This window comes from Trachypithecus francoisi, unplaced genomic scaffold (assembly GCF_009764315.1).
Source record: "Trachypithecus francoisi isolate TF-2019V2 unplaced genomic scaffold, Tfra_2.0 Lachesis_group5, whole genome shotgun sequence".
Taxonomy (NCBI): Eukaryota; Metazoa; Chordata; class Mammalia; order Primates; family Cercopithecidae; genus Trachypithecus; species Trachypithecus francoisi.
Window position 1 is genome coordinate 109244591 of NW_022681470.1, and position 13062 is coordinate 109257652.

The 13062-nt window shown below is 40.0% G+C and overlaps 1 protein-coding gene across 1 annotated transcript in view; it reads right to left on the minus strand.

The window, feature by feature from the left end:
* Window positions 1-2606: 2606 nt before the first annotated feature.
* CAPZA1 (capping actin protein of muscle Z-line subunit alpha 1) overlaps window positions 2607-13062 on the minus strand; it is a 49847-nt gene continuing 39391 nt past the window's right edge. Inside the window, exons 8-10 of the mRNA XM_033200085.1 lie at window positions 7065-7136; window positions 4613-4675; window positions 2607-4231 (exon numbers count right to left, since the gene is read on the minus strand). Of these exons, the coding sequence (XP_033055976.1) occupies window positions 4091-4231; window positions 4613-4675; window positions 7065-7136 (276 nt within the window). The 3' untranslated portion in view covers window positions 2607-4090. The remainder of the gene's footprint in view (window positions 4232-4612; window positions 4676-7064; window positions 7137-13062) is intronic.

Genomic DNA, 13062 nt, shown 5'->3' on the forward strand with positions numbered 1-13062 from the left:
AGGATAAACAGTCATTGCTTTTCTCTGCCACACCGGCTTCATTACGTGGATAGGCTGGTGACCCTTAGCCCTGAGCCACATCAATTTGGGCGCTTCATTGCATTCCAGTCTGTATTGTTCTTCAATTTTTACTAGTATATAAGGTAGCCTCTTATATTTATCAAAATACTAGCATCTTGGGCATAAGGGACTGTTAGGCAATAATAAGTGGTTAATAGTGACAGCATCAGTACCAAGAAGAGAACTAAAAGGGCAGTGTGCTTCAGAAGACTGTATAAACAAATTTAAGGAGGTGGGGCTACAATAACAAACCTTTGCATCTATTTTTTCCTGCAGAATGAAATAACACACACACTAGAATGGGACAAGCTTAAGTTATACTACAAAGTTTTAAATCAAATACATCACTTTCAAATAAATCAAAGCTAGTGTTGTTCTCCATAGTAGTTACCAGCAGGAAGCCACACACTCAATCTAAGGAACTGAAGAAAGTCCAGAACCCAGGTCATACTCCAGCTGGGCTACCCTTGTACCTTCTCTCAGGCCAACAACCAAATGAAGCCAGGAATAACAGGCTTTAGCAACAGGAAATGCAATGTCAGTGGGAACCAAAGCTACGGGGATAGGGAAAATAGAGCAGAGGAAAACATCTTAGAAACTTATCATGCAAAGTAGAGGAAAAAACTAGAAAAGCAGCTAAAGATTTTACCTTTTTTTCTCCCTCAATGTCCTGATGAGGTTCCAGAAGAGTAGAGAGGGTGAACTCCTCAAAACTGCCTTGGTACTTACCATCTCAAAAACCTACCATCAACCATACTCAAACTGAATGCCTGGTTCCATTCTGACCAGCAAATCTAAATCCATATTATTCTTGGATACAATCTCCCCTCTTCTCTGGTCAGGTTTATCTCTTGGATGTTCTCAAAACGTACACAAAAGGCTACAGTATAGTAAAAACTTGGGTAAAAGTGTGAGGCTATGTGGCTTTGTTTACAATGGAACTTCTCTAAACAAGTTTCATCAGGAAAAATCTACTTCACATAGGGTTCTAATTGTTATTGTCAGAGCTGTTTGAACCAGAGCAACTCCATCTTGAACAGGGGCTGGGTAAAATGAGACTGAGACCTACTGGACTGCATTCCCAGGAGGTTAGGCATTCTAAGTCACAGGATAAGACAGGAGGTCAGCACAAGATACATGCCATAAAGACCTTGCTGATAAAACAGGTTGCAGTAAAGAAGCTAAAACCCACCAAAACCAAGATGGTGAGGAGACTGACCTCTGGTCGTCAGATGTGAGATTTGTTTCTGTGCTCAGAGCTTGTATATACTCCGTGCATTTATACACACCCTATCTGTTCAAAGCAGAAATTTAAGTTAGCTCAACTTAAACTACAGGACAATCCAGCTTTGTTCTGTATTTACCAATCTTCCTTTGATTTTTCACATAGTAGGTAGCTGAAAAACGAGACAATGGTCACAAGCATTTGGTTTACTTGGTAGTTTTATAGAAACTTGTAAATTCACAAGTTGGCATTCAAATATTTATCATTCTTTGAGTTTGAAAAGAATATGCCAAGTTTGCCAAGTATCCTATGAACCTAGATAGGTCCAGCGCCAAAGTCTTAGATTATAAAAAGACAACAGGCATTGGAACCAGGCAAGCAATAGAGGAATAACCACTGAGACTCAGATGAAACAGTCTTCAGCAGTGTCATTTCAAACCCAAATACAGGAGGGAGGCCTCACAAAAAACTCTTTTCCAGATGGCTGGGAAATCTTTGCCCTGGGGTACAACAGGCTGATTTCAGCAGCTTGTGGTGATAAAATAGATACAATTCAAGCAAATATTCTACTAAGGGAGGTTGACAAGGGGGTGGGAGGAGGAGAGGGAGTGTCCGCCAGACTTGGTAAGGAGGGTTGACTTCCTCCCAACCAAGGCCTTTAGATAGTTAAGGGGTTAAGAATTTTTTTAAAAAGTCTAAGCTAAAGAATCAATGGGATAGCAGGGGCAGGATGAGAGAGTTAATAAATTAAAAGCAAGAATGTTTCAATCTATTTGCATTACAAATAGAACGGAATGCAGCTAAATATTCCTCAAAAAGGTGGGAATTTGACCTGGCCTTGGATGGAGTACTTGAAGCACAAAAACTCCCTCTGGCTCTCTTTTGGGAATCAGGATAAAAGCCTCTCCCACAAGTCTGTAGTTAGGCCAACTAAGGAGAGGAAAGCAGCATTTCAAGATAACGCAATGTGAAATATTACCAAGTTTAAGGCAGGGATTCTTTCATTTCTCCTTCTGCCTAGTGACTACAACCATACTTGGGGCCTTGCTTTCTGAATGACAGGTACAGAAGACAACTACATTTTTCCCTTTGAAACATGGGTAGTCTTTGAGTGAAGAGCAGTATGATCCATACACATTGCTTATGCTTTAAAAACCTGTTCTTTGCAAATCTGTGAATATTCACTAAGTCTATAATAGTTGAAAGTAGAAACCAATTTCAGAAACCCTAAACATTCTCAACATAAGATCAAATACAGCTGAATATCTTACCTTGAGAACCAAGGCTGAAGCGATGAATCAAAAAGGAGAGACTCAGACAATTTTAGAACAAAACAGGTATATTTCTATTAGACTAACTGATACAGAAGATAGTGTGGTATGGATGGATAGTATGAATGACAAATAATACAAATATATTTTATTTGAAATAAACAAAAATGCATACACAGCTCAATGGGTCACCTGGAAACAAACTGTTGCTTGACTGTATTACTGAGCAGAAACAAAACGGAAGCACAAACACCTTTCTTTTTTGACATGTATCTGGAGATAGGTAGGAAGACACTACTTGGTTTTTTAAAAAACTGACCTTCCCTTAAGGCCTGGTCATAGAAGTGTAAACAATGTAAATGAATCCACCATTACCAGTTGTCATATCATATCTATGTCACCTGTGTATTCTGAGATTACACACATACCTGCCAATATACCTGGGAAAGGTTATTTTATCACAGTTACACTTGAGTTCTTGGCAGGCAGGACTGAGGAAGAGTAATTTGAAATAAGTTTTACATCCTATTTAGAAGAAATCACTAGTATTTCCTTAAATAACAGGTTACAATAGAAAGATACTGCCTGGAAGTTATCCTTTTCACTTTGGTTCATTTTTAGTTTTTGTTTATGATTTACATAGCTGTTTAATTCATTTGCTTATAGTACAATCCTGCCATAAAGTATTAAAGCACAAGATACCTATTATTCCTTCAACATCTGCATTTTTCAAGTTTTATACTCTACATCCACAGTACGTCAGCAGTTCTTGAATGTTTAAAAAAATAAATGGGTAAAATGCTTCTAAAAATGCAGATGTCTATAACTACAATGGTACTAAGATGAGAGGGAGACAATGAGAGAAGGGATAAAAGCAACATGTTCATGTGCAGGGAATGTGGTTCAAGTCTTTGGATTTAAAAACAAGTTCCCCAGAGAAGCTGGCACTTCCTTTGCCCTCCAAAAAGGACCTGAAAAGTCCCAATCCAAACTTTGGAAAATTACAGTTATGAGATGCAGTAAATGATGATCAAAGCAGTCAGAGGGAGAAGGATGAATGTGTCTTCCATTTAGCTAGAGATTGTAGCATAGCCTCTTTAGGTGTTGGTGGATCAGTAAAAACCACTGAAGTACCAGAAGTGCTTGGAAGGATAGGGGTAGAAAGTAATGACCATAATACCTTGTCTAAATCAGTAGCAGGCTTCATGGCTAGGAAACTTTAGTAAAATGTTATTAGGATAGATTGCTCTCTCACCAACATTAAATGTGGCAGAATTAACCAAAAAAAAAAAAAAAAAAGAGAAAAAAAAAAGATTTACACGTAGATATAGCAATAACAGAAAATTACAAGGCAGAAAACACAAAAGAATCAAGATAACGCTACAGGTTCAACAGTATTTCATGAGGCTAGAAAACCGGTTAACTTTGAAAGCCCTAGCAAAATATCACTCTTGTTTATAAATCACTTATTTATCATATGACCACACGTTGAATCCTTGTCTTTCCACATACTGAAGAATCCTACATTCAGCCTTTAAGCATTCTGCATTTCTTTGCCAATCTTGTAGCTGAGTATCTTGTTCCAGTCGATTTTGGTGCGGGTAACTGGAAGCTGCCGGCGCAAGGCCTTGAATGTGGTATCTGACATTGTTTGATAGTTTTCACTAATTGCTGTCTGCAATAGATAATTGAAGATGAGTTGCTTGAACAGAAATGGAGCTGGTTGTGAACAGAAAAGTAATGCTATAGTCAAAGGATATGCTTGAGTCTCCTATGAAGGACAGACAGGATATATTATTTTCAGTGAGCTCCTCTCCAATCTCTGAATTTGGTCAAGTTCACCTATATTATTTCTAAAGTGAGAGCTACAGTCCCAAGCAATCCTCAAACTCTGATGGTAAGCAGAATGCCAACTTGGAAGGTTTGCAAAGTCTCCACATTTAGTAAAACTGAAGAGCATATATATTTATATTAAAGGACACAGGCCTAACAAAATATGTTAATAGCAAAATAATAAGATAGTAGAACTAGGAAAATTAGCTCCAAGTCTTCTTACCTGATACTCATTTTCTGCATTCTCTATGATTTTAATAAACTCCTTGGCAGTTTGGGCTTCATTCTAATGGAGGAAGAAAGGGGGAAAATCAGATTTTTTTTTAATGTGTAAGCAGTAAGATCCTGAAAAGTAAGTCCATCTTAACATCTGTATAACAATTTCTAGTTTACCAAGCGTTCCCATGCCCACTACCCTCCTTTGATTCTCACAACTCTATGGAAGAGACTATGTTATATTCATAACCCCCATTTTGCAGATAAGAAAACAGAATCCTCTTAAGCAACTTGACCAGAATTATACAGCTTTTGAATGATAAAGATGGGATCTGAAATTAGGTCTTCACCAAAAAAACCCATGCTCTTTCCACTCTACCACAGTATGCCCAAAAGACATCATCAAGTCTTGAAACCTTGACGCCTTGAAAATATTTCTGGTTTAAAATGGTATGAACAATGCCCTTGGGCACATCAGTCATATACATAAGCTCACATATGCCTTTATTTGCCAATTATGATGTTAAACTAGCCAATCACATTTTGTACTACATGGTTCAAGTATAAAATGAAATGAATCTCCCTCTTCCTGTTACCATTAAGTACAACAGAATTAAAGGGAAGAGGGTAGGATTTAATGTCTAGAGCAGCAGTCCTGAGACAGACTATGAGGTCAAAACTATTTTCTACTTTCATAATAATACTAACACAAAGTTATTTGCCTGTTTCACTTTCACTCTGTAATGTGTGTATGATGTAATTTCCTAGAAACTACATGATGTGTAATGACTTTATCACTTTGAGGCATAATGAAAGGTATGAAGCAGAGGCCGGGTGCAGTGGCTCATGTCTGTAATCCCAGCACTTTATGAGGCCGAGGCAGGTGAGGTCAGTAGTTCAAGACAAGCCTGGTCAACATGGTGAAACCCTCTCTCTACTAAAAATACAAAAATTAGCTGGGCATGGTGGCGGATGCCTGTAATCCCAGCTACTCGGGAGCCTGAGGCAGGAGAATCACTTGAACCTGGGAGGTGGTGGCTGCAGTGAGCCAAGATAGCGCTTCAGCTTGGGCAACAAGAGTGAAACTTCATCTCAAAAAACAAACAAACAAAAAACAACTAATATCACAATAAAATCAGCCATCTTTTAATAAACCAGACATTACACAATTTGTGAAGACAAAGACTAATGCCATTCTTTCCATTATTTTTTTCTTTTGATTTGGAAAATATATTCACAAAGATGTTACTTATTAACAAGTAATGGGTTTGTTATCATTAGTTTTAATTAAGTAATATTTTTAACACTTCTTAGTTTTCTTTCTTTCTTTTTGAGACAGGGTTTTACTCTGTCACCCAGCCTGGAGTGCAGTGGCACGATCTTGGCTCACTGCAGCCTCAACTTTCCTGGGCTCAGGTGATCCTCCCACCACAGCCTCCCAAGTAGCCGGGACTACAGGCACTCAGCTGATTTTTATATTTTTTTGTAGAGACAGGGTTTCACCGTGTTGCTCAGGCTAGTCTTGAACTCCTGGGCTCAAGCTTTCATCTGCCTCGGCCTCCCAAAGGGCTGGGATTACAGGTGTGAGCCACCACTCCCGGCCAACACTTCTCAGCTTTAATTTTTAGTGAGGTAAACATTGATAGATATAACACATAAACAAAAACTCTTTGGGGGTACTCAATAACTTCTAAGAACTTAAAGAAGTAACGAGACTATCAAAGAAATACAAGAACAAATCATGTCTCTTCTTTCAAGGTATAGAACACAATAGTGGCCAGCCATGGTGGCTCACACCTGTAATCCCAGTACTTTGGGAGGCTGAGGCAGGAGGATCACTTCAGTCTAGGAGTTTGAGACCAGCCTGGGCAACACAGAGACCTCATCTCTACCAAAAATAAAGAAATTAGCTGGGCATGGTGGCATGCACCTGTGGTCCCAGCTACTTGGGAGGCTGAGGTGGGAGGATCGCTTGAGCCTGGGAGCTTGAGGCTGCAGTGAGCTGTGATCATGTCCTTCCTTGCACTCCAGCCTGGGCAACAGAGTGAGTTCCCATCTCAAGTAAAACGACAACACCAAACCACAAAACATTCTAATTGAATACTCCTAAAAATGTTGTTTCTCTAATGATATAAATGCAGCCCTATAGGATGCAGTTTGGTAAACTTTCCTTGCTCTTGGTATTATTGATTGAAGGTATTGCTGTCCTTGAGTGACTATTATAATTGAGAGACAGTGACTAAGGACATTTGTCTAAAGCCATAATCAATATTTTGAGTCAAAAACTGTGAACTAATATATGCTGGTTGGTGGTAAGAGGCACTAACAGAAGTGGCCAAAATCAAAACATTAAAAGCAAACTGAATTTCTACTGGCAGAATCAGTACTCAGGATCAAAACTAATCTTTTAAAGAAAGATGAGACATGAGTAAGACAGACACTGAATATTCCATACTCACTGAAACAGTTAGTGAATCCTGTACATCTTTATGACTAACCAACTGAACATTGCCATCTTCATAATAGTGAACCTGTGTGAGACAATGTATGAATCTTTTTAGGGGAAGTTCATAGAGAAACGTGCTACTTAGGACACAAATCCATGCTTTAAGCTATCTTTAAGTTGATCAGCCTTTTTACCAACTCTGAACAAATAATTAATATAAGCAATGGTAATTCACAATGGTGGTTAATTAATTCACAGAACACTTAAGTTTAAGAATGCTTTTTCCTTAGCAGGGAAAACTGATTATTAAGTTCAACAAACATTTATTACATGCTTTTCACATTCTAAGCACTGTGCTAGGCATTGTGAATACAAAGGTAAATAAGATCCCACTCTTAACAATATTAAAATAATTAAAGTCATTAAACATTAGTTTTTCTCTGTGAAAACTAAGGAGTTTCAATGGATCCTAATACCTAATATTTGGCACATTTCTCATATACATTATCATCAATATTGGTAAGCAGAACTGATCAGGTACAGGAAAAGTCTCATTGAGGGTTAAAGACAGGACAGAAAAACAAATATTTTATTGGTAAATCAGATATTTTTAAAAAGATAAAAGTAGTTCTGAATATGTAAGGTAAAGTGAAGTGCCAGGCTGGAGTGCACTAACCATACTGAAATAGCTATCATGAATAAGAAATGTGACAGTTAGAAAAGTAGTATTTCAGCTGCATAAAGACTTCAGCTGCATAAAGACTTCACTATTACTTATATTCCCTCATTCAATCTTTTTTTTCTTTTTGAGAGTCTTGTTCTTGTCACCCAGGCTGGAGTGTAATGGCACGATCTCGGCTCACTGCAACCTCCGTCTCCCAGGTTTAAGTGATTCTCCTGCCTGAGACTCCCGAGTAGCTGGGATTTCAGGCACCCGCAACCAAGCCTGGCTAACTTCTGTTAGCCAGTCACCCAAGTAGTGGGGAGTGCCTCAGTCACCCAAGTAGAGGGGAGTACTAGCGCATGCCACCATGCCAGGCTAATTTTTTATATTTTTAGTAGAGACTGGGTTTCACCATGTTGGCCAGGCTGGTCTTGAACTCCTGACCTCATGATCCGCCCACCTCGGCCTCCCAAAAGTGCTGGGATTACAGTCATGAGCCACTGCGCTAGGCCACCTCATTTAATCTTTACAGAAACTCTTATGAGATGAGGACTACAACTAACCCTATTTTATAGCTGAGGAAACTGAAACTTGCCTTGAAGCAGTTATTAAACAATAACTTATTCATGTTCACACACCTAATAAGAGGAGAAGCTAGGATTTGAATTAGGTCAAATTCCAGAGCTATACAACATATGTAGTACCTCCCAATGCTATGTTTTGTCAAAAAGTTAGAAATTCCTTGATCTGGAGAGAAATAGTGTCTCAGCAGGGGCTTACTCTTTGTGGATATCATTTGAAGGGCATAACTAACAGCCAAGCTTCATTTAGGCAGAAACCTATTTGCAACAAAAAGACCTCCCTGGACAACATAAACACCCTACATATCCTTGTTTACAGGACAAAAACAAGTATCTTCTTTTTTTTTTGAGACAGCATCGTGCTCTGTCACCCAGGCTGGAGCACAGTGGCCGATCTCGGCTCACTGCAACTTCCACCTTCTGGGTTAAAGCAATTCTCCTGCCTCAGCCTCCTGCATAGCTGGGTCTACAGGCGCATGCCACCATGGCCAGCTAATTTTTATAGTTTTAATAGAGATGGGGTTTCACCGTGTTGGCCAGGCTGGTCTCGATCTCTTGACCTCATGATCCTCGTGCCTTAGCTTCCCAAAGTGCTGGGATTACAGGCGTGAGCCACCGTGCCTGGCAAGTATCTTCTTTAATAGGAGAAACAGCTGGCTCTATCCAGATGGGCAAGAGAAGCTAGACTTTCCATACCCTCTCTAAACCCTGAAATTTTACCTTTTGGCTTTCTAAGAGGTTAAAGAAGACAAGAGAATATAAGAATCCACTGAGAACAGGCATGGTGGCTCACATATTTAATCCCAGCACTTTGGGAGGTCGAGGAGGGCAGATCACTTGAGGTCAGGAGTTCGAGACCAGCCTGACCAACATGGTGAAACCCCTTGTCTACTAAAAATACAAAAAAAAAATTGGCAGGCATGGTGGCGGGTGCCTGTAATCCCAGCTACTTGGGAGGCTGAGGCAGGAGAATCACTTGAACCCAGGAGGCAGAGGCTGCAGTGAGGTGAGATTGCGCCACTGCACTCCAGCCTGGGCAACAGAACAAGACTGGAATCCACTGGAGACAAGATGAAAATCCACTGGAAAAGAAGGGTGATAAGAACCACTAATACATGTAAAGTCAGAATAGCAAAGATGTGGGCAAAAAGACTGGGCTCAATGATGATGACATATAAAGGTTAAAATCCCAATAGATAAGAATATTTAAAATACAAGTAGGTCACAATCAAATATCAGTTTTGTTTTTTTTCATTAAAAAACTAGAGGTTCAGGGACTGAAAAGAACATTCAGAAGGGGAATGAGCCGGGTGCAGTGGCTCACACATGTAATTCCAGCACTTTGGGAGGCCAAGGTGGGCGGATCACGAGGTCAGGAGATCAAGATTATCCTGGCTAACACAGTGAAACCTGGTCTCTACTAAAAATATAAAAAATTAGCCCGGCATGGTGGCATGCGCTGGTACTCCCCACTACTTGGGTGACTGAGGCAGGAGAATCGCTTGAACCCAGAGGGTGGAGGTTGCAATGAGCCAAGATCGCGCCACTGTACTTCAGCCTGGCGACAGAGCAAGACTCCATCTCAAACAAAACAAAACAAAACAAAACAAAAACAAAAAGGGGGCAGGGTGGGGGGATGAATACAAACAGGATGGGAGATATTTAAAAAAAAAAAAAACCAGAGATCTGCCCATAGAAGAAACAAGAACTTCTATTTCTCAGAACTTGTCTAAAGAGAGGAGGTATACAGAGCACATTCTTTTTGTTCAAGAATAAAGACTATACAATTAGTCTGAACTTCTATTTCTTAATTAGGACATGGAAAGGAATATAGGGTAAGGTCAATAAGCCTCACTGCTATGATCTCAATGAAAAATTATAGGGCTGGGCGTGGTGGCTCACACCTGTAATCCCAGCACTTTGGGAAGCCAAGACAGGTGGATCACGAGGTAAGGAGTTCAAGACCAGCCTGGCTAACACAGTGAAACGCCGTCTCTACTGAAAATACAAAAAATTAGCCAGGCGTGGTGGCGGTCACCTGTGGTACCAGCTACTCAGGAGGCTGAGGCAGGAGAATGGTGTGAACTCGGGAGGTGAAGCTTGCAGTGAGCCAAGATCCTGCCACTGCACTCCTGCTTGGGCGATAGAGCGAGACTCCATCTTAAAAAAAAAAAAAAAAGAAAGAAAAAAGAAAAATTCTAAAAAATATTAATTTCATTACCTAATACACTAATGATATTTTAATTTTTAGAAATTAACTCAGCCTGGGCAATATAGTGAGACCTCGACTCTACAAAAAATAAAAACAGTTGGCCAGGTGCAGTGGTGTGTGCTTGTAGTACCAGGTACTTGGGAGGATGAGGTGGGAGGATCATTCAGTTGAGGAATTCGAGGTTGCAGTGAGCTAGGAAAGCACCACTGCACTCCAGCCTAGGTGATACAGCAAGACACACCGTTTCAAGAAAGAAATTAAGCTCAAAACTTACGTGTTCTCAGACTTTTTCTAGGTCTCATCTGCTAACATGAAAATGGTTCAATTAACTAATACATATTTCAACATGACTGTCATCAACATAAATCCTCAGAAATTGTTGCCTTCTCAGAACGATGCTTTTGCCTATAGACTAGCCTGAAAGGCTAAATATCTTAATGACTTTTCCAAGTAATTCTCACTCCAAAATTTAAAAGACATGTAAATGAAATAAGCCTTCCCCAAAAGTGTGATCAATTTGTGCTTAAAAAGGTTTAAATGTGTGTCTGTACACTGGGCTGTATTTTGAATCTTACCATATATTATCACCCTTTGTGATGTGTGCTCTTATTTTATAGGTTTGCACTGGCAAAGTTAAAATACAAATGGCTGTTTCCATCTAGAAACAAAGTAAAATTTATTCACACAAAATTTACAGTAAGCTTCTACAATGCTGATACCATGGTTCCAGGAAGTTAATGCTGATGCCACAGTTACAAGAGGTCTAGAGCATTAGGCTACTAAGATATTTGGTTAACAGAAACAGAACAGTATGCTGCCTTAGGCTGCACCTTCCCAGAAGCAGACCCCAAGACAAAGATTAGAGGAAAAGTAGTTTATTTGGGAGCAAATCTCACAAAGTTATAGTAGGAGCAGAAGTAGTGAGACACAGAAGGGAAGAAAGCCTTACAGGTACATTTATGAGGTTACAGCTGTAGGTACTGGGCTCTGGAAGACTAAATAGAACACGTTTCAGAGTTGTCCTACTTGAGGAAGCTGTCATATTTATCTACCAACTCTTACATATCACTGAGGGCTGCTCCCAGAGCTGTGAACTCAACACCAGCCTGTCTCACCTGAGTTGGGCAAGCTCCTATGGCCAGGAGCTACTTGTTGCAGGAAGCTACAGGTATATATAAAAAGAGGAGATTTACTTTTACAGAATTTATTACCTATGCACTTGATTAAATTAGAGCATTAAAAAAGACAACCCTTGGCTGGGCGCAGTGGCTCACCTGAGGTCAGGAGTTCAAGACCAGCCTGGCCAACACAGTGAAATCCCGCCTCTACTAAAAATACAAAAATTAGCTGGGCATGGTGGTGCATGCCTGTAATCCCAGCTACTTGGGAGGCTGAGGCAGGAGAATTGCTTGAACCCAGGAGCTAGAGGTTGCAGTGAGCCAAGATCGTACCACTGCACTCTAGGCTGGGTGACAGAGCGAGACTCCTCCTCCTCCTCAAAAAAAAAAAAAAAAAAAAGACAACTCTTGGTAATTGTTGTCGAAGCACAGCTTAACACAATATAATACAGGTACAGTTAGGTACTGATCTTCTCAGTCACCTATACCTATTCTGACCTTAGAGTTAGTGAAGCTTAAATATTAAATCACCCTAAATTTAGAAAGTCAAACCTCTGCTAGGATATTAAACTTCAATCCAGATAGGCATCATATGAGTTAACAGCTATCTTATTCAGCTGCCTGTCTACCCTGACATCAGCATTAGAAATCTACTTCTGGGCAAGGTGCAGTGGCTCACGCCTGTAATCCCAGAACTTTGGGAGGCCGAGGCGGGTGGATCATCTGAGGTCAGGAGATTGAGACCAGCCTGACCAACATGAAGAAACCCCGCCTGCACTAAAAATAGAAAATTAGCCGAGCGTGGTGGCACATGGCTGTAATCCCAGCTACTCGGGAGGCCAAGGCAGGAGAATCACTTGAACCCAGGAGCCAGAGGCTGCAAAGAACCGAGATCATGCCATTGTACCTCTAGCCTGGGCAATAAGAGCAAAACTCCATCTCAAAAGTCAATCAATCAATCAATCAATCAATCTACTTCTGCTTGGCTATTTATATTCCAAAACACTTGCCATTCTCTCTAGTTATAATTTTTAGAAATTAACCCAGCCTGGGCTGAGAGGTGGAGGTTGCAGTTAGCTGAGATCATGTCACTGCACTCCAGTCTGGGTGATGGAGTGAGACTGTCCCAAAAAATAATGATTATTATTATTATTAATTTTAATTCTTTCCTAAAACTGCTATTTGATAATTCCTAGATATATCTTATGTTACCTTTAAATGAAAAATAACAATAACCATGTTGCCATTTACTCTACATACTATCCTTTATCAACTCAGAATAGCTCTCTCTGTTTACTACCCCAAGAAGGAGGCTTCTATTTCTATTCACTGCCATCAGTCTCCCTTTGCATCTACATATACTTGGTCCTTATTTAATACCAGAGCAACTTGCACATGTTTTAAAGATGTGAAGTTTTAAGTCTATAAACATGTTG